Source organism: Somniosus microcephalus, chromosome 5, assembly GCF_052327205.1.
Source record: "Somniosus microcephalus isolate GS21.2 chromosome 5, FLI_Smic_1.0, whole genome shotgun sequence".
Classification (NCBI taxonomy): Eukaryota; Metazoa; Chordata; class Chondrichthyes; order Squaliformes; family Somniosidae; genus Somniosus; species Somniosus microcephalus.
Genome location: NC_140991.1, coordinates 315,887,787 through 315,908,762, shown reverse-complemented (window position 1 = coordinate 315,908,762; position 20,976 = coordinate 315,887,787). Strand labels below are relative to the sequence as shown.

General features: G+C 44.7%; 1 protein-coding gene across 3 annotated transcripts in view; it reads right to left on the bottom strand.

Moving 5' to 3' along the window:
• atp2c1 (ATPase secretory pathway Ca2+ transporting 1) overlaps positions 1 to 19,503 on the bottom strand; it is a 112,168-nt gene extending 92,665 nt beyond the window's left edge. The window contains exon 1 of one of the 3 annotated variants that reach the window (XM_085989278.1): positions 19,353 to 19,503. In XM_085989278.1, coding sequence (XP_085845404.1) covers positions 19,353 to 19,367 — 15 coding nt within the window. In that variant the 5' untranslated portion in view covers positions 19,368 to 19,503. Of the gene's footprint in view, positions 1 to 10,806; positions 10,829 to 19,144; positions 19,235 to 19,352 lie in introns of those variants that run through there. The other 2 variants (XM_085989280.1, XM_085989281.1) reach the window with 2 other exon arrangements.
• Positions 19,504 to 20,976: the final 1,473 nt, after the last annotated feature.

Genomic DNA, 20,976 nt, shown 5'->3' with positions numbered 1-20,976 from the left:
CGACTTATGCAACCCTTCCTCATCAATCATGTGGCCACAATACGAGATTTGTCTCCTGAAGAACTTGCATTTGGGACGGTTGGCTTGTAGTCCATATTCCTGCAATCTCGTGAGCACCTGTTCCAGGTTGGCAAGGTGTTCATTGTCATTTTCGCCCGTAACCAGGATGTCGTCCAAGTAACACTGGGTCCCCGGGATCCCTTGCAGGACTTGTTCCATTGCCCTCTGCCACATAGCCGGGGCCGATGCTACCCCAAATACCAGTCGATTGTACTGGTAAAGGCCTTTGTGAGTGTTTATCGTGAGGTATTTCCTAGATGCTTCTTCCACCTCCATTTGTAGATACGCTTGAGCCAGGTCAATCTTTGTAAAACGTTTCCCTCCAGATAGTGAGGCGAAAATATCTTCTATCCGCGGAAGCGGATACTGTACTGTGTGCAGGACTGGGTTCACAGTCACCTTGAAGTCCCCACAGATGTGAACCTTCCTTGGCTCCCCAGGCGTGCTGCTCAATGCTGTCTTCATTACAGGAACGATGGGTGTGGCCCACTCGCTCCAGTCCACCTTAGACAGCACCCCCGAACGCTCCAGTTCAGCTTCCACAGCTGGGCGTATCGCGTATGGCACCGGTCTGGCCTTGGAAAAATGTTGGGGTTGCGTTATCCTCAATCTTTATGGTTGCCTTTACTCCTTTTAGAGTCCCAAGTCCTTGTTGGAACACCTCTTCCACGTCAGATAGAATTTGTGACAGACGTCCAGGTGCGACGTCATCATCTTTTTTGTCAGTCACAGTTAGTGCCAGAATGGAATGCCAATCCAATTGTAGTCTTCGGATCCATTCACGTCCCAATAATGGTGGTCCTCCGTCTCGTAGTATATACATGTATAGTTTCTGTGTTTCCTTTCCGTTATATTCAACTGGCACCCTTATTTTTCCTCTGGGGTAGACCTTTTGCCCCGTGTATGTCTTCAATACAATGGACGTGTCCTTTAAGGGTATGTGTGAGAATAGCCGCTCATAGTCTCGTCGATTCATGACAGTTAGGGCTGATCCTGTGTCCAATTCCATCTTCACTGGGGACCCTGCTATCATGAGGGTGACCCAAATGGTTCGGTGATCTTCTTTTGCGATCACGTTGTATAACTTTAAACAACTTAGTCGCCTGCTCCCGGAGTCCTTATCACTCTCCTGATCTTCTGAACTACTATCTGTCAGTTTCTTTACTTTCCTGTACTGTTCCTTAGTAGTTCTTGTCATGTTGGTCTTCTTTCCCGACCTGCAGACTCTTGCTATATGTCCCATTTTCCCGCATTGCCTGCATATTTTGTCTTTAAACCAGCAGTCCTTCTGCTCATGGGTTGTTCTGCCGCAGCGATAGCACTTTTCGGCTCCATACGCCATTTCGTTAGCGCTGTATTCTTGTGGTTTCTGTTGTATTTCCGCAGCTCCCCGTGCTGCTGCTTCGTAGGATACTGCCACGCTGAAAGCCTGTTCTAGCGTCAGGTCCTTTTTTGAAAGTAGTCGTTTCTGGGTTCCTTCACTCCGTAGCCCGCAGACAAACTGCGGTGTCTGCCAGTCCTGCTCCAAACTGGCAGGGCTTCGATAACTTGCGTAGTTCCGTAAGATAGTCAGCATTGCTCTCATCTTTGTGCTGGTTTCTTTTATGGAATTTGAATCTTTCTGCTATCAGCAGTGGTGTGGGGCTTAGGTGTTCCTGTAACATATGAACAATCTCCTCAAAACTTTTCTCCATTGGTTTAGCTGGGGTAATTAAATTCCGCAATAGGCCGTACGTACTCGCACCCATCAGATTTAATAATACCGACGCCCTCTTTCCATCAGCCACCTCATTTGCCTTGCAGTACACTTCAATTCTTTCCACATACGTGGTCCAGTCTTCTACCTCGTTGTCGAAAGCAGTGATACTGCCACTTTTCGGCATCTTGGGCGATTTAAAATGGCGCCTCCCGCGCTTTTGCTTCTTCCCCAATGGGATAAAATGGCGCCTCCCGCGCTTTTGCTTCTTCCCCTTACTGCCATGCTGCTCCTAGCGTTCTACGGGGTAATGGCGGCGACCCGCAGCTTCGGCGCGTCTCGCTTTCCTTCCCCCCCGTTTAGTTTCTCTCCGCTGTCCTGTTCTCGAGCACCGACCGCGCCCTGTGCACGCCACCCTCTCTCTCATTTTCTTTTCCCAGCGACGCCGCTCGATCGAGCTTGAGCCAGCCGCAGTCCGGAAGGGTCAGCGCGCTACCTGCTACCAGCACTATTTGCTGGAACCACAGTCTCTCCCGCAATTCTCCAAACACCGATGGATTCTTTGGGCGGTTGCCCTCGGTCGACGCCCGTTGCTCAGACTACGACCTTCCAGGACCTTCCTTTCAGGCGAGATCCCCGTGAGATGATGCCAGACTGCAGGTGAGTTCGAACTTACTCGTCGCCACTGTAAAGTCCGCGCCTCAATAATACACGGACTTCGGGAGAACAGTTTAACAGGTACTTTACTGAACAAGAGACAGCTTGAAACTGAAACTACAGAAGCCTGCTCGGGCCTTTTATACAGGGGTGGTCACTGCCGGTACTGCAGTCTAAGACCAGTTATTCCCTTAAAAGGTACATACACAACACACAGCAGTTCATCAAATTTAAAAACATCAAATGAAGTTGACAGTCAAAATACAATGCATCGTGTTCAAGACATTTGCACAATTAAAAGCCTTGAACATATCACAACAAATGTGCACGTCACACCTAGGCTGTGTTACGATTCAGACTTTCTCCCAACACGCAAGTGTCCACTGCAAAAATACAAGCCCCAATTTTAACTTGGGGCAGGAATCTGGCGGGCTGGGTCTGAGGTGAGCCGCAAGCACTCCTGACCTCAGCAGCAGGACAACTCAGGTGATTTCAAATCCCAGGCTCCATCTGCATGGCCCCAGTCAGTTTCTGCCCAAAACCGCCAGGAACATAAGTAGGAGGAGTCGTCGGCCATACGGCCCGTCGAGCCTGCTCCGCCATTCATTAAGATCGTGGCAGAGCTTTGACCTCAACTCCATTTTACCGCCCGATCCCCATGTCCCTTGATTCCACTAGAGTCCAAAAATCTACCAATCTCAGCCTTAAAGAAGAGCCCTGCTGATTTCCAGCGGGTTTCCTTAGCACCTGCGCAGAAGGACAGTTTAAAATCGCAGCCTGCAGGGTCAGTTTAGGATGTCTGTGAGTGAGTCTCGGGCTATTTTAACTGCCTGCGACTTCCGCTGTGCGAGCAGGGTTAAGGTTTGACCCCCCCCCACCCACCCCCAGGTTTCAAACAGAGCGGGCTGTAAATGGAATAGGTGCGTCACAGAGGAATTACTCTTACTATGCTACTACGCATCAGAGATCATGCCAATATCCACGATCATTCTCCTGTCCACTCCAAAAGCCAGGAAATCCCACACCATCAGTCCTAAATTGCACTTAAGCCCTCTCTTCTTCCCCTCCACCCACCGTCAAATTCCCAATCATTCGCTGTTGACCGTATCTCTCCTACTAACTCTCCTTTGCCCCACTTCCTTCAATTTTACAATACAGGAAACTCTCGGTTTACCGGCACCTAAATAACCGGAAATCTCTTGACCAGCAAAATTCAGGAGTAGGTTCGGGTAAGTTTTACTTCATATTAGTGGCCGTTCCTGGATCTGTGGCCATGTAACCGGGGTTCCTGCACCTGTTGCTATGCAACAGGGACACTTGGTCTGTGGCCGGGGTTCCTGCACCTGTTGCTATGCAACAGGGGCGCCTGGATCTGTGGCCATGTATGGGGCTCTCGTACCTTTTACTATACCTCTCTGTAATCCGGACTTTTTGATAAACCGGCACCACGCTGGTCCCATCGGTGCCAGATAAAAAAGAGTTTCCTGTAACTACTGCCCCCCCAATTGTATTTCCCATCAACAGCACCCCCTCCCCGCTCTCCTGGCTGGCATTCTTCTCCCTTCACGGCTGGCAGTCCGATCCTTCAATCGCCCACCCCATGCTGATCTGAACTCCCCGTCCTCCGCTCTCCCTCCCCACCCACGAGCTGGGTGAATTTCCTGGTCATTGCCACACCTCCCACCAAGGGGCTTTCCCCACACAGGGCACCAAATAGCATTCCTTCCAGTGCCAGGTCTTCACCCTCCCTCTGCTATCTCCTGCTCTCTCTGCCTCTGCCCCTTCTCTTTCTCGCTTCCTCCCTTTCATCTACCCTTCCCTCCTCCACTCCCTCTCCCCTTCCACACCTTGCCATCTCCGCTGCTCCCTTTCGCCGCCTCCTCCCTTCACATTGATTCCATTATTCCTGCCACCCGCTAAACTTGTTTGACCTGAAGATTTAAGTTGCACAAGAGATTGACTAATATATACACGTTTCCTTGTTGAATCTTTGCTGTATCGTATGAAAAATGTACTATCACACTTTTCAGATTAGCTTTAATAACTATAAGCAGTGATTTGTTTAAAGATCCAAGTGATGGGGGAAAAGTCACTAATGAGAAACCGGCAACAAAACCAGATAAAATCACTCAGATTTTGCAGTCACCAATCTGCAACCAGCAATTAAAACAAAACAATTTTATCATTTTTTTCCCCAATGTTGTTTCCTGTCTGAACCAACCCGTGGCCCCCCCGCCCACCCCTCCCCCCCACTTGGCTCAAATAACAACATGGTCAAGGAAATATGGACCTGGGAATAAAGGGAAGCATAAACAAGTTTGCAGATGATACTAAGTGAACTATGAAGGACAGCATAAAACTGCAAATGTGTATATAGGGGTTACGCAAGTGGGCAAAGCAAAAACAGTCGCAGTTTAATGTAATGAAGTAGTACACCTTGGATCCAAGAATGTCAACTGGAAGCATAAACTGTCTGAGGCTGTGCTGGAGTGGGTGGAGGAGGTGCCAGATGAACAAAGGGATATAGGGAGCAGAGTTCCACATGTTATTAAAAGCTAGTTTCTAAGTGCAGAAATATGACCAAAAAAGCTATTGGGATACTGGGCTTTATTACAAGACGACAAGATGTTTAGAACATAAAAGCACTGTAACCATTATATTGCTTAAAATAATGAACGGAACAGACGACAACAACAATTTGTATTTATATAGCGCCTTTAACGTAGTAAAACATCCCAAGGTGCTTCACAGGAGCGTTATCAAACAACATTTGACACCGAGCCACATAAGGAGAAATTAGGGCAGGTGACCAAAAGCTTAGTCAGAGGTAGGTATGTTTCAAGGAGCGTCTTAAAGGAGGAGAGAGGTAGAGAGACGGATTGGTTTAGGGAGGGAATTCCAGAGCTTAAGGCCTTCTCCTTTGGAGTTTGAATTGAACAGTCCTATATCTATTATTTCAGTCGTGTCTGCATTTCCTGTCTCAAAAATTAGGTAAAATGGGAGCTTATTCTATTGCCTCAGTAAGAAGCTGCAGTTCAGGTGAGGGTATCGACCGTGTCAGAGAGCGTTAACCGTGGCTCAGTTGGTCGCACCCTCGTCTTGGAGTCAGAAGGTTGTGGGTTCAAGTCCCACTCCAGAGACTTGCGCACTCCACTGAGGGAATACTGCATTGACAGAGGTGCCGCCTTTCAGATGCAACGTTCAAATCCCACTCCAGAGACTTGAGCACAAAAATCTAGGCTGACACTCCAGTGCAGTGCTGAGGTGCCGTCTTTCGGATGAGACGTTAAACCGAGGCCCCGTCTGCTCTCTCACGTGGACGTAAAAGATCCTATGGCATTATTTCAAAGAAGAGCAGGGGAGTTCTCCCCGGTGTCCTGGGGCCAATATTTATCCCTCAATCAACATCACTAAAACAGATTATCTGGTCATTATTACATTGTTGTTTGTGGAAGCTTGCTGTGCACAAATTGGCTGCCGTGCTTCCTACATTACAACAGTGACTACACTTCAAAAAATACTTCATTGGCTGTAAAGCGCTTTGGGTCGTCCAGTGGTCGTGAAAGGGGCTATAGAAAGGCAAGTCTTTCTTTTTTTCAAGGCATCCCAGTGTTGTTTCTTGATTCACATTTATGCGCTAAATTTGGTTTGTAAGGAGTTAAACAGTTCTCAGCCAAGGCAGCATGGGAAGCACAAAATTGGCTTCAGTGTCTCAGGGCTGGAGAAATCATTCACGGTTCCTGCTCCAGAGCAATATCCAGCAACTCGTGTTAGATACAAGATGGAAACTATATTCTGCTTGATCCCGAACTAAGCTTAGTCCCCTACATCTGGTCTAATGAGAAAGGATTAATTAGCAATCTTGTTGTGCGAGGCCCCTTGGGTCAGAGCGATCACAATATGATAGAATTCTTCATTAAGATGGAGAGTGAAATAGTTGACTCAGAGACTAGGGTATGAATTTAAATAAAGGGGACTACGATGGTATGAGGTGCGAGTTGGGTAGGATTGATTGGGGAATGACACTCAAAGGTTTGACGGTGGATGGGCAATGGCAAATATTCAAAGATCGCATGGATGAACTACAGAATTTGTTCATCCCAATTTGGCATAAAAATAAAACAAAAAAGGTGACTCAACCGTGGCTAACAAGGGAAATTAGGGATAGCATAAGATCCAAGGAGAGGACATATAAATTGGCCAGAAAAAGCAGTAAACCTGAGGATTGGGAGTTTAGGATTCAACAAAGGAGGACAAAGGGATTAATTAAGAGGGGGGAAATAGAGTATGAGTGTAAGCTTGCAGGGAACATAAAAACTGACTGTAAAAGCTTTTATAGATATGTGAAGAGAAAAAGATTGGTGAAGTCAAGCGTAGGTCCCTTGCAGTCAGAATCAGGGGAATTTATAATGGGGAACAAAGAAATGGCAGACCAATTAAATACATACTTTGGTTCGGTCTTCACAAAGGAGGACACAAATAACCTCCCAGAGATGTCGGGGAACATAGGGTCTAATGACAGTGAGGAACTGATAGAAATCAGTATTTGTAGGGAAATGGTGTTAGGGAAATTGATAGGATTGAGGGCCAATAAATCCCCAGGGCCTGATAATCTACAGCCTAGGGTACTTAAGGAAGTGGCCCTAGAAGTAGAAGATGCATTGTGGGTCATCTTCCAAAATTCGATAGACTCTGGAACAGTACCCATGGATTGGCAGGTAGATAATGTTACCCCACTGTTCAAAAAGGGTGGTAGAGAGAAAACGGGGAATTACAGACCGGTAAGCCTGACATCGGTAGTGGGGAAAATGCTAGAGTCCATTATAAAGGATGTAATAGCAGGGCACTTGGAAAAAAGTGACCGGATCGGACAAAGTCAACATGGATTTACAAAAGGTAAATCGTGCCTGACTAATCTACTGGAATTTTTTGAGGATGTAACTGGTAAAATAGATAAGGTAGAACCAGTGGATGTGGTGTATTTGGATTTTCAAAAGGCTTTCGATAAGGTCCCGCGTAAGAGATTAGCGTGTAAAATTAAGGCACATGGGATTGGGGGCAAGGTATTGACTTGGATAGAGAACTGGTTGGCAGACAAAGCAGAGTTGGAATAAACGGCTCTTTTTCCGAGTGGCAGGCAGTGACTAGTCGGGTACCGCAGGGATCGGTCCTTGGACCCCAGCTATTCACAATATAGATTAATGATCTGGATGAGGGAACTAGATGTAATATCTCCAAGTTTGCAGACGACACAAAGCTGGGTGGGCGTGTGTGCTGTGAGGAGTTTACAGAGAAATTCCAGTATGATTTGGACAGGTTGGGTGATTGGGCAGAAGCATGGCAGATGCAATATAACATGGATAAATGCAAGGTTATCCACTTTGGCGTCAAAAACAGGAAGGCAGATTATTATCTGAATGGCAATAGATTGGGAGAAGGGGAAGTGCAACGAGACCTGGGCGTCCTTGTGCACCAGTCGCTGAAGGTAAGCATGCAGGTGCAGCAGGCGGATAAGAAGGCAAATGGTATGTTGGCCTTCGTAGCGAGGGGGTTTGAGTACAGGAACAAGGATGTCTTGCTGCAGTTGTACAGGGCCTTGGTGAGACCACACCTTGAATATTGTGTGCAGTTTTGGTCGCCTTATCTGAGGAAGGATGTTCTTGCCATGGAAAGAGTGCAGCGAAGATTCACCAGGCTGATCCCTGGGATGGCAGGAATGACGTATGAGGAGAGATTGGGTCGATTGGGCTTGTACTCGCTGGAGTTTAGAAGAATGAGAGGGGATCTAATTGAAACTTATAAAATTCTAACAGGACTAGACAGACTAGATGCAGGAAGGATGTTCCCGATGGCGGGGGAGTCCAGAACCAGGGGTCACAGTCGAAGGATAAGGGGTAAGCCATTTAGGACAGAGATGAGGAATTTCTTCACCCAGAGAGTGGTGAACCTGTGGAATTCTCTACCACAGAAGGCAGTAGAGGCCAATTCATTAAATATATTCAAGAAGGAGTTGGATATATTTCTTAAGGCTAAAGGGATCAAGGGATATGGGGAGAAAGCAGGGACAGGGTACTGAATTTGGTTGATCAGCCATGATCGCATTGAATGGCGGAGCAGGCTCGAGGGGCCGAATGGCCTACTCCTGCTCCTATCTTCTATGTTTCTATCACCAACACCAGATTCTTCCACTTGTGCAACACTGCCCACGTCTGCTACTCCAGAGCCGTGAAACCCAGCCCATGTCTTCATTACCTCAAGGCTTGGCTCACCTTGCCAACACCATTCCTCCACAAACTACCATTTATCCACAATTCCACAGCCTCTCCTGCAACCATGTCTTCCCAAGCTATACCAACATCCAATGTATCGATCCTCACCAGCATGTTCAAATCCCATCAACGGTGCTGCCCCATCCTACCTCTTAGCAGAAGCCCCTGCACAGACCCTCTATATCTCCGACATTAGTCTATTTCTCATCCCTTGCTTCTACTGCTGGCAGAAATTCTTTCAGCCACTAGGCCACCATCTTCAAGACATGCCTTCCAAAATCCCTCTGTTGCCACAAACCTCCTTAATACCCTTCTCTTTTGCATTCCCCATCCCATTTCCAATTAGGAAGGCAAATGGTATGTTAGCCTTTATTGCAAAGGGATTGGAGTATAAGAGTAAGGAAGTCTTGCTGCAATTATATAGGGCTTTGGTGAGACCACAGCTGGAGTACTGTGTACAGTTTTGGTCTCCTTACCTAAGGAAGGATATACTTGCCTCAGAGTGGGTGCAACAAAGGTTCACTAGATTGATTCCTGGGGTGAGAGGGCTGTCCTATGAGAGATTGAGTAGATTGGGCCTATATTCTCTGGAGTTTAGAAGAATGAGAGGGGATCTCATTGAAACGTATAAAATTCTTAGAGGTCTTGACAGGGTAGACACAGAGGTTGTTTCCCTTGGCTGGAGAGTCTAGAACTCAGAGGCACAGTCTCAGGATAAGGGTTTGGCCATTTAGGACTGAGATGAGGAGAAATTTATTCATTCAGAGATTTGTCAATCTTTGGAATTTTCTACCCCAGAGGGCTGTGGATGCTGAATTGTTGAGTATATTCAAGGCGGAGATCAATAGAATTTTGGACTTGAGGGGAATCAAGGGATATGGGGATCGGGCGGGAAAGTGGAGTTGGGGTCGAAGATCAGCCATGATCTTATTGAATGGCGGAGCAGGCTTGAGGGGGCGTATGGTCTACTCCTGCTCCTATTTCTTATGTTCCCTCATTCTTCTCTCACCCACTTGGCATCCACCTTTCTGCAAAGGGTTCAGGAATATTGCTCTGCACACAAGGAACACTACACGAATGCAAGCTTCTGTCAAGGGTGTGACTGCAAGAGGAAAAGAGCTACATTAAGCCACTGTCTTCAAAACAATGCGTTGTAGAGCATCATTAAGCAATCAGAATGTCACGTGTTTCTGCCTTACTGCAGAGTACAAATTGGTTGTCAAACAGTCTCTTCAAGGCTGGCTTTGCTACAGGAAATAGGCAGGACTGATAAGGCACAACTAGCTTTAGGAGTGAAGCAAAACCACTGATTGCACAACAATGTGAAATTTCCCTTTTCACAAGGATGAATAATAAACCCATTTCCTCCTTTACTTCACGGCTTGAAAGCTTGCAATGCACTGTCTTTAACATTGCTAAGCAACGCACACAAATAAACTTCCTCTAGCAGAAGGCTATAAACCGTTTGATCTGTAAACTGATTACGTGCAAGCTTTTATCTACTGCAACAAAACACCTGCAGAAAATATGGACTTCAGTGGTTGTAATATGCCAGAGTCACGATGAACCGCTGGACACTAATAACAATTATATAATTATATTCACAGCTCTACATTGGCTACAGAGAGCAAGCCATGATGGTTTCAGTAAAATAATTTGCTCAATTATAACCTCACGGTCTTCAAAGTGTGCCGTTGAGGGCAAACTGGAAGCACCAGTACAGTGAATTGAAAAATTTAACTGAAAACCACACCTTGTACAGAGCTGTAGACAGGGTTCAACATTCTTAGTTTACACGGCATGCAATTAGCTGCAAGGAAAATGCAAATAGATCTGCCCTGGATCACATGGATTTCAAATTTTTAAAAAGTTGAAGGAAAAAGGTTATTGCTGCCTCGTTGCATTTTCATTAACACTTATTAGTTGATGCAGTTATATATACTGGAACGCAAAAGCACAATAAAGACACGTGCCTCAGCATAAAGCACCAAAATCCATATATCTGTTTTAAATATTTTAGTAATTAATTTTGCTGGGAAAGGCTAAATTATCTTTACATGACTGGGATGTGAGAACACATTTAAGGGCGTAGCTGTCACAGGGAAAATCCATCTTAAAATCTACCTGCCAGAGAGTCAGTTGGAAGTTTTATAGCTTGTCTCTCCTCGAAGCTTGCTGCTTGATTTACAGGAGACCCCAGTTCCAGTAAATGCATATTAAAGACTGAAGCAGCTTATCAGATCCTGCAGCACTGAAATCCACATGGCATGGATTTGAGTTAATAAGGTCAGAGCTGCTCTTTTAACTAGGTGAAGCGAGTGTCCCTTGTGATTACACTCGAATGCATGGGCTGCATTTCAAAATAATCAAATTAAATATATTTAACATTCCTTTCCTAATTCATTTTTCCAACGTTTCTTTTTTAATTTAAGCTGTTTCAATTACAGTACCACCTTCATTGTATTTTGTAACTGCCAGGTTTCGGTATTTCTGAGGCCATGAAAGGATCTTGATAATAACAATAAATAAGATTCATACCAAGTTAAATTGAACTCACAAGGGGTTAAAATTCACAGAGGGAGAGAGCTGGAGTCATTAGAACGCAGGTGGGGGGAGGGAAGAGAGAATAGGTGTGCTTACGTGTTCTCCAGAAAGTTACTGAGCAAGCCATCAGAACTGTTATCTTTAACGTTTTGAGACAGCACATGATCATATTCCAAACACTTCACACATATGGGATGTGAAGAAGGGATGAATACATGCATCCACAGCACAAGGGACCGATATCTGCACAGGGGGGAGGGAGGAGATGGGAAGTATTGCAGTGACCAGCTTCATTGGCACCCCTGCTATCCAGAATAAGGCGAAGAGTAAGCCCCCTAACAGGGATAGTGGATATTTTGTTTTTTTTTGTTACAATGAATGATACAGAATCAAGTCAAAGTGCGGTGAGATTACAATAAATGCTGCTCCGCTCATTTGATAATTACAACAGAAACTAGTTTGTTGATTTGCGTTCAGCAAAATCTCATTCAAATGTGAATCTGTCCATCTTTCGGAAGACTGGAGACATGCGTGTGAAAAGCACTGGCAAGATTACAGTACCTAACTTATTTAACACTAGGCTTTATTGTTCTGACTCCAAGTCACAGTAACATATGACTAGATATTGGGCAGTAAAGGTAAGCTCTTGATCATAAGGGATGCAGGTTACGTTTGCAGGAGAGACCGCCAACACTGAACTTGTGACAATATCTACAGCAGACTCAACATTTGTAACAGTAACAGAAAGGCCTACAACTGCAGCAACGTTAATCAATGCAACAATAATTCGCAACAGTTTCACAAAAAGGTTCAAATGTAGAAACATTTTAATAAGCTTTAAAAATGAAAATCGGAAAGTTACATTTTTTTCCCCAGAGGAGCGTGGGCTGCAAAGGTTTCCGAAAAAGGACTGGGCAGCTTTAAAGCTTTCGCCTCATTACTCACTGGTGTCACTGCTACTCAACCCCAAGTCCATCCCTCCACCACAACCTGCTCAAATCTCTCCAACTCATCGCAACAAGACTATCTTGGTTCATGTTGCCAATCGCACCTTGTTCGACTGTGGCAAGTTGCTCTTCCTCAACCCCTGCATCTTCATGGCCTTTGATACAGTGAACCATTCCATCCTCCAGTACCTCTCCCCTGTGGTCCATACCCATGACGCCATCTTCTACTGGCTCTATTCAAGCATAGTCAGTTTGTCTCCTTCAATGGGTTCTCCGCCCATGTTTACAGTCACCTCCAGCTGCTCCATTCTTAATCTGCTCCTATTCTTATTCTATATGCTCCAATCAAAAACACAATCTGCAAATATGTACACTGATGATGGCTGACTCCACGCGTCATCTCAACCCTTGATTCCACAACTATCATGGTATCTAACGGCTTGCTTGACCATAAATTCTGGATAATCCAGAACTTATATCATTGAAACTTATAAAATTCTAACAGGACTAGACAGACTAGATGCAGGAAGGATGCTCCCGATGGTCAGGGAGTCCAGAACCAGGGGTCACAGTCTAAAGGTAAGGGGTAAGTCATTTAGGACAGAAATGAGGAGGAATTTCTTCACCCAGAGAGTGGTGAACCTGTGGAATTCTCTACCACAGAAGGCAGTTGAGGCCAATTCGTTAAATATATTCAAGAAGGAGTTGGATATATTTCTTAAGGCTAAAGGGATCAAGGGGTATGGGGAGAAAGCAGGGACAGGGTACTGAATTTGGATGATCAGCCATGATCGCATTGAATGACGGAGCAGGCTTCAGGGGCTGAATGGCCTACTTCTGCTCCTATCTTCTATGTTTCTATGTTTAATCCAGAATTTGTCATCAAGTCTGAACAATCTCGTTTGATTACTGCCAAAAAAAACTCTGTACTTGAGGCTCAGAATTGTACAAAACTACACAGACTAGGAAAGCTGAAGGAACAGATCCATCACTGGGACATGAAATTCCTCCACGTGACTACGGGTAACCGTGCAAGACAATGCCTCAACAGATAGGGGGGATTTGGCTTGAGTTGACAAGCTGCTTAAAATCCTCAATGGATTGCACCACTGGTGTCATGAATTGAATGGCAGGCATGCTCCTTCATTTGTTTTACTGAAGGACACAGTTAATATTTTTCTTTAAAAAGTGGAATAGGGTCACCATCAATGTTCCCCCTAAGGTGCGCAGTCCACTCACCAGCTGCTGCCGCTGGAAGAGACGCGCATGCACGGCCGTGCAGCAAATTTAAATGGCCCACACAAGGAAAAAAAAAATTAGAGGGAACATTGGTCACCATTGTAGAATGTTTACCGCACAGTCACAAATGCATCTTTTAACTGTGCAGAACTATAAATCGATGTACATATAGAGAATCTATTGACCACTAATCAAGAGAATGAGTTCAAATCCCACCACGACAGTTAGAGAATTTGAATTCAGTTTATTAAAAATCTGGAAATAAAAAACTGGTCTCAGTAAAAGTGACCATGAAGCTGGTTCACTAATATCCTTTAGGGAAGAAAACCCGCCATCCTTGCCCGGTCTGGCCTATGTGATTCCAATCCCACACCAACATGGTTGCCTCTCCACTATAGTGGACTAACAAGACACTCAGTTGTATCATATAGCACGATAGCAAAATACTGCAGATGCTGGAAATCTGAAATAACAACAGAAAACACTGGAAAAACTCAGCAGGCCAGGCAACATCCGTGGAGAGAGAAACAGAGTTAACGTTTCGGGTCGAAACCCTTCTACAGAACCCTTCTACTCAGTTGCATCAAACTGCTACTCAAGAAGGCAGCCCAACACCACCACCTTCTCAGGGCAACTAGGGTCGGGTAACAATGCCCAGATACCAAGAATGACTTGTATCTCACAATGTGTTAATTTACAAGCAATGAACTTGAAAGTGAATGATACACAGTGTAGATCATATCCTACGGATTAAAGTCTTCTGCTGATGCTACTCCAGAGTCCCACTCCAGAGGCTTGAGCACAAAAATCTAGGCTGACACTCCAGTGCAGTGCTGAGGGAGCGCTGCCCTGTCGGAGGTGCTGTCTATCGAATGAGATGTTAAACCGAGGCCCCGTCTGCTCTCTCAGGTGGATGTAAAACATCCCATTGCACTATTTCGAAGAGGAGCAGGTGAGTTATCCCCAGTGTCCCGGCCAATATTTGTCCCTTAACCAACATCACTAAAAAAAAATGATCTGGTCATTATCACATTGCTGTTTGTGGGAGCTTGTTGTGCGCAAATTGGCTGCCACGTTTCCTACATTACGACAGTGACTACACTTCAAAAAGTACTTAATTGGCTGTAAAGTGCTTTGGGCACTATATAAATAGTCATAATGGCACAGAAGGAGGCTATTTGGCCCATCAAGTCCGTGCCAGCTCTCTGTAGAGCAATCCAGTCAGTCCCATTCCCCCGCAGCCCTGCAAGTTTATTTCCCTCAAGTGCCTATCCAGTCTCCCCTTGAAAACATTGAGTGTCTCCGCTTCCACCACTTCAGTCGGCAGCGAGTTCCAGGTCCTCATCACTCGCTGCGTAAAAAAGTTTTTCCTCACATCCCCCCTGTATCTCTTGCCCAAAACCTTAAATCTGTGTCCCCTAGTCCTTGTGCCATCAACTAGTGGGAACAGCCTTTCCCCGTCTAGCCTATCCAAACCCGTCATAATCTTGTACACCTCTATCAAATCACCCCGCAACCTCCTTTGCTCTAATGAAAACAAATTCAGCTTCTCCAATCTGTCCTTGTAGCGAAGATCCCCCATCCCCGGATGAATGCCTTTCTTTCAAATCTAAGAACGTGTAAGCAGCTGCAATGAGCTGTATCTGGAAAGACAGCAATACATTCTGCAACTTGCTAATTACTTAAATCCCTATTTCCCCAATCGCCTTTTATAGTAATAGTCTTCTCTATGCACTAGCAAGTCATAGGTACATTAATAGAAGAGTACTCACGCTGAACATTAACGCTGATGGTCTTTTACAGGTTTGTATGAAGTATAATCAATGTAAATTGTGCTGTTTCCTGAATCAAATCACTCAAACTTAATGTGAACTGATTCATAGGCTAGAAATCCAGTGTCTCTCAAATTCTATCCACAGAGTGGTATTTTATACCAGCGTATTTTCAACGTACTCTTCATTTGCTTTGAGGGTAAATTTACTCTTAATGAAAACATTACTTTGGGAAACTGCCATATTTCCAGCTTATACTGTTTTGATGATCAGAACAAGACTGAACTTAATTAACAACTTCAGGCACAATCCCTCCTACCAAGTACTGTGCCCAAAACCCCCACTGCTCATCTCCCACAGGCTTAACTGGTGGAAAATATCTACAGGGCTCGACACCCAACAAGGGTACATTATATTTTAGCACTAATTTCTAGTGTCAGCCGTGGATCAGTGGGTGGCACCCTCGCCTCTAAGTCAGAAAGTTGTGGGTTCAAGTCCCACTCCAGAGACTTGAGCACAAAAATCTAGGCTGACACTCCAGTGCAGTGCTGAGGTGCCGTCTTTCGGATGAGACGTTAAACCGAGGCCCCGTCTGCTCTCTCAGGTGGACGTAAAAGATCCCATGACACTATTTCGAAGGAGAGCAGGGGAGTTATCCCTGGTGTCCTGGCCAATATGTATCCCTCAATCAACATAACAAAAACAGATGATCTGGTCATTATCACATTGTTGTTTGTGGGAGCTTGCTGTGAGCATATTGGCTAAAATGTTCCCTACATTACAACAGTGTCTACACTTCAAAAAGTACTCTGTTGGCTGTAAAGCGCTTTTGGATGTCCTGAGGTCGTGAAAGGCACTATATAAATGCAAGTCTTTCTTTTCTTTTAATTGTAAAATCCTCCCTTCATCAACAGCACAAAAAACAGAATAACTGCTCATAATCTCACTGTTGTGGGATCTGCTGTGGCCTAAAATGGCTGCAGTATTTGCCCTCAGATCAACAGTAATTGTACTTCAAAGTAACTTATCATATCTGAGGTGCTTTGAGATGTTTGCGTCACATGGTAAAGTGCCATATAAAATGCAAGTCTCTTCATTCTTTGTTAAAAATCCAACACGGAATATTCATTCCCCTGTCCACACATGCATGTTTCTTCCTTGTAAATGCACAGAAATGTTGAAAAACAATTGGAGAACAAGAAACTAATCAGTTTATTTTACAATTCCTGAACATCTAGATTATGAAAAATAAACTCACACAAGTGGAAAACAATAGGCATTCCACGGCACTCCAATGTTTAATGCAACAGACGTGGGTTAATTTGCTCCAAGTGAAGTAAATGCAGAAACTGACACCTCTTCCTTTAAGTGCAACAGTGATTATTAATTATGATCCATATTCCCCTCCCCTTACAAAAAGGATCAATAGTTAAGAGCCTTTCAGCAAGCTTAATGAAATAAAAGCATTCCGGTTACATCAGCCAAACACATCACTCTGGACTGTTTCCATTTGCCATCAATGACATGGATGCATTTGGTCTGTTACCAGACCAATCAGATTCTCAAGTGAATCACAAAACAGTAAGTATTCAGTAATGAAAGAAAAACTAAATAATTTGCCAAATGCACTGCTCAGATTCTATATAGAAATAAGTACAACACAGGCTGTAAGTGTGGTTCTGTCACTCTAAATTTTCTGAATAGAGCAGGATTAATCTATTTCCACCTCTGGAATATCGCCCGTCTCCATCCAGCATTAGCTCATCTGCTGCAAAAACCCTCATCCATGCTTTTGTTATCTCTAGACTTTACTATTCCAACGCACACCTGGCCAGCCTCCAACGTTCTACCCTCCGTAAACTTGAGAGCATCCAAAACTCTGCTGCCCGTGTCCTAACTCACACCAAGTCCCGGTCACCCTGCACTCGCTGACCTACATTGGCTCCCGGTTAAGCAACGCCTCGATTTTAAAATTCTCATCCTTGTTTTCAAATCCCTCCATGGCCTCGCCCCCTCCTTATCTCTGTAATCTCTTCTAGTCCCACAACCCTCCAAGATATCTGCACTCCTCTATTTCTGGCCTCGTGAGCATCCCCAATTTTAATCACTCCACCATTGGCGGCCGTGCCTTCAGTTGCCAAGGCACTAAACTCTGGAATTCCCTCCCTAAACCTCTCCACCTCCTTTTTAAGACGCTCCTTGAAACCTACCTCTTTGACCAAGCTTTTGGTCATCCACCCTAATTTCTCCTTAAGTGGGTAGGTGTCAAATTGTGTTTCATAACGCTCCTGTGAAGCGCCTTGAGACGTTTTTACGATGTTAAAGGCGCTATATATCTGCAAGTTATCGTTCTATCCAGGGTGCAAGCCGTTCTAGTCACATGCATTACACAGTTTAATATATTTTTTAAACACCAGAATATAACAAATGTTTAATAAAATTGGATCGCAATAAACAGCACGATCACCGTGATAGGTGGAAGAGAAAATTCAATTAAAACAGGCAAAAAAGGTATAGTTAACTTACTTTCTTAAAAAGGTTTTTATTTTAAACTATTGATTTAGAAATGTTCAAGTGTACGAACTAAACAACAAAGCCTACAAGTCCAAATATGACCAAATGTTGGGATGAAAACTTGAGGAAAAAAGTATTCCATGAATACAGGAAATAAAAAGGGCGAATGCAGGCTAACTTAGAATAAAATGTCTTTCACTTTCAGTTTTTTTCCCCTATGTTGCCAGATAGATTATAATCTGTAGATTCACCTACATTATATAATTTGTACAGTTTCATCTATATTATATATATTTTGTACAGTTTCCCTTGCATTACAGGATATATATCTATAGCAATTTACCTACATTAAATAATTTGTACTTACTCTTACATTACCAGATATATTATAAGCTGTATTTACCTGACTGTATTGTGTAGTTTGATTTATATCAGATTATAATTAGTAATTTTCCCTTACACTACCAAATATATTATAATCCATAGGTTTACCGTTTATTGTGTACAATTTGATTTACATTACCAGATAGATTATAATCTACCTGATTGTGTATTGTGCAGTTTCTCCTACATTAATCACAGCACAGTAGGAGGCCATTTGACCCGTCGAGCCTGTGCCAGCTCTCTGCAAGAGCAATTCAGCTAGTTCCAGACATTATAATCTGTAGAGATTTATCATGTATTGTTCAGTTTGACTTACATTACCAGATATTATATGTAGCTTGTCCTTACATTACCAGGCATATTATAATCTGTAGAGATTTATTGTGAATTGTGTACAGTTTGATTTATATTACCAGATACATTATAATCTGTAGTTTTCCTTACATTGCCAGGCATATTATAATCTGTAGAGATTTACCTACACTATGTATTGTGCAGTTTCTCTACTACCAGACATATTATATTGTAACTGTAGTTTTACCTACATGCCGTGAATTGTGCGCAGTGTGATTTACATTAGCAAACATGTTATAATCTGTAGAGATTTCCTGAGTGTTTGATTTACATTAGCAGATATATTTTGTGCACAATGTGACTTACCTGAGCAGAGATATAATGTGTAGAGATTTAAGTGTGTATTTTGTATTTAGATTTACATGAGCAGATATATTGTGTATTTTATCTACATTATATATATATGTTAGAATTACAATATCAGATATAATTTATACACTTTGCCTTACCTGAGCAAAGGGCATGGTGCTGGCGGCTGGGCAGATTATATATTGTGAGATTTACCTGAGCGGGGAGGGGCATGGTGCTGGCTCTGACTCCAGCTCTTAGCTGATTTTATTTATGTATATATTATGGTGAGATTTACCTGAGCAGGGGGGGAATGGCTCTGTTGTCTCGGGCTGTGGCCGCCGCGCGATCTGTCTCGGGCTCTGTCCCGGGCTGGGGCGGACAATACCTGGTGTACATTGTGTGGAGAGCGGGCTTTACCTGAGCGGGCCTCATGCTGTCTCGAGCTCTGTCCCGGGCGGACAATACCTGGTGAACATTGTGTGGGGAGTGGGCTTTACCTGAGCGGGCCTCATGCTGTCCCGGGCTGGGGCGGACAATACCTGGTGGACATTGTGTGGGGAGCGGGCCTCATGCTGTCTCGAGCTCTGTCCCGGGCGGACAATACCTGGTGGAGAGCGGGCTTTACCTGAGCGGGCCTCATGCTGTCTCGAGCTCTGTCCGCCGCCGCCTCGCGCTCCCATTCGCTCGAGCTCCAACCGGCGGCTCCGCGCGCGACCCGCCAACATTCCACCGCCTCGCGGACAGGAAGTGGCCACCCGACTCCGCGCGCTCCACTTCCGCACGCCCACCGCGCCTGCGTCAACAACCTGCGGGGTGTGGGCGGCCGAGGGGAAGAGGAGAGCGCCGCTGGGCGCGCATGCGCCAACCATGCGGGACGCGGCGGGCGGGCGCCGCTCAGTGCGCATGCGCTGATCTTCCAGTGGCGCGCCCATCGCTCAGTGCGCATGCGCGGCCGCTCCCCTCTTTGTTTCAAAGATATAATTCACAAAACCCACTGCAACACTTCTTTAACAAAAATTAATGATGTTTGGTTTTGGTTGCAGTTAGAGGAAAGCAGCAATTGGCCAGAAAAAGGGTCTCCCTCCTCACATAAAAAGTTTAATGCTACAATTATATTTAAATTTTACACATTTTATATCTGGTGTTGCTATTCGCTGCAGCAGGTAATGTTCTTAAATTTTGTGCAGCAGTTGGAAACATTCTGTTTCTTCACTGCTGCATTTTGCAAAAGAAAATGGTCCATTGCTTGGATTGGAGGAGGATGAGCTCATGCATGCGCAAAGCTCCCTGAACCAGACAAAGAGTGCAGATGATGTACAGTTAGGGTGGGGCAAATTATAATCTCTGCAAATAATCAGCCAATGCTAAAGCTGAGCACCTGATTTCACAAAAATAAGAAAAAAGACTTGCATTTCTATAGCGCCTTTCACGACCGCCGGACGCCCCAAAGCGCTTTACAGCCAATGAAATACTTTTTGAAGTGTAGTCACTGTTATAATGTAGGAAACGCGGCAACCAATTTGCACACAGCAAGCTCCCACAAATAGCAATGTGACAATGACCAGGTAATCTGTTTTAGTGATGTTGATTGAGGGATAAATATTGGCCCCAGGACACCGGGGATAACTCCCCTGCTCTTCTTCGAAATAGTGCCGTGGGATCTTTTACAGCCACCTGAGGGAGCAGACAGGGCCTCAATTTAACGTCTCATTCGAAAGACAGGGCGGTGACTCGAACCCACAACCTTCTGACTCAGACGAGGGTGCTACCCACTAAGCCACAGGTGGCACTAGAGAGAGTACAGCACTACTGCCAGAACCCACGCAAGATTGGAGATTCGGTATAAAGTGAAAATGGCATTGTCTCTACACGTATTCCACTGGCAGAAGCACCAAAGTCGTTGTAGTGTATGTAACTGTTCTACCTTTAAGAGAACTATCGTATGTAACCGTTCACCTTTAAGAGAACTATTTTAGGTGTGGCACTACTTTATCTTGGCTGCTGTATACTGTAATACCGACGGTGACCACACCAGTATATAAGTGCTGTGTCAGGATTTATTGGGCAAATTCGCCCTGACCTTCGAATAGTAAAGTCCTGTTTAAGTTACTCTTGTAGTCTGTGTATTACTTCGCTATACAACCCACAGACTTTACAGTGGCGACGAGTTCGATCTTACCCTGCGGCAACAATACTTCTGAAGAAGTAAACGAGCGTAGAGAAGAGGCACCCGCCCTCGTCGTTTTGCT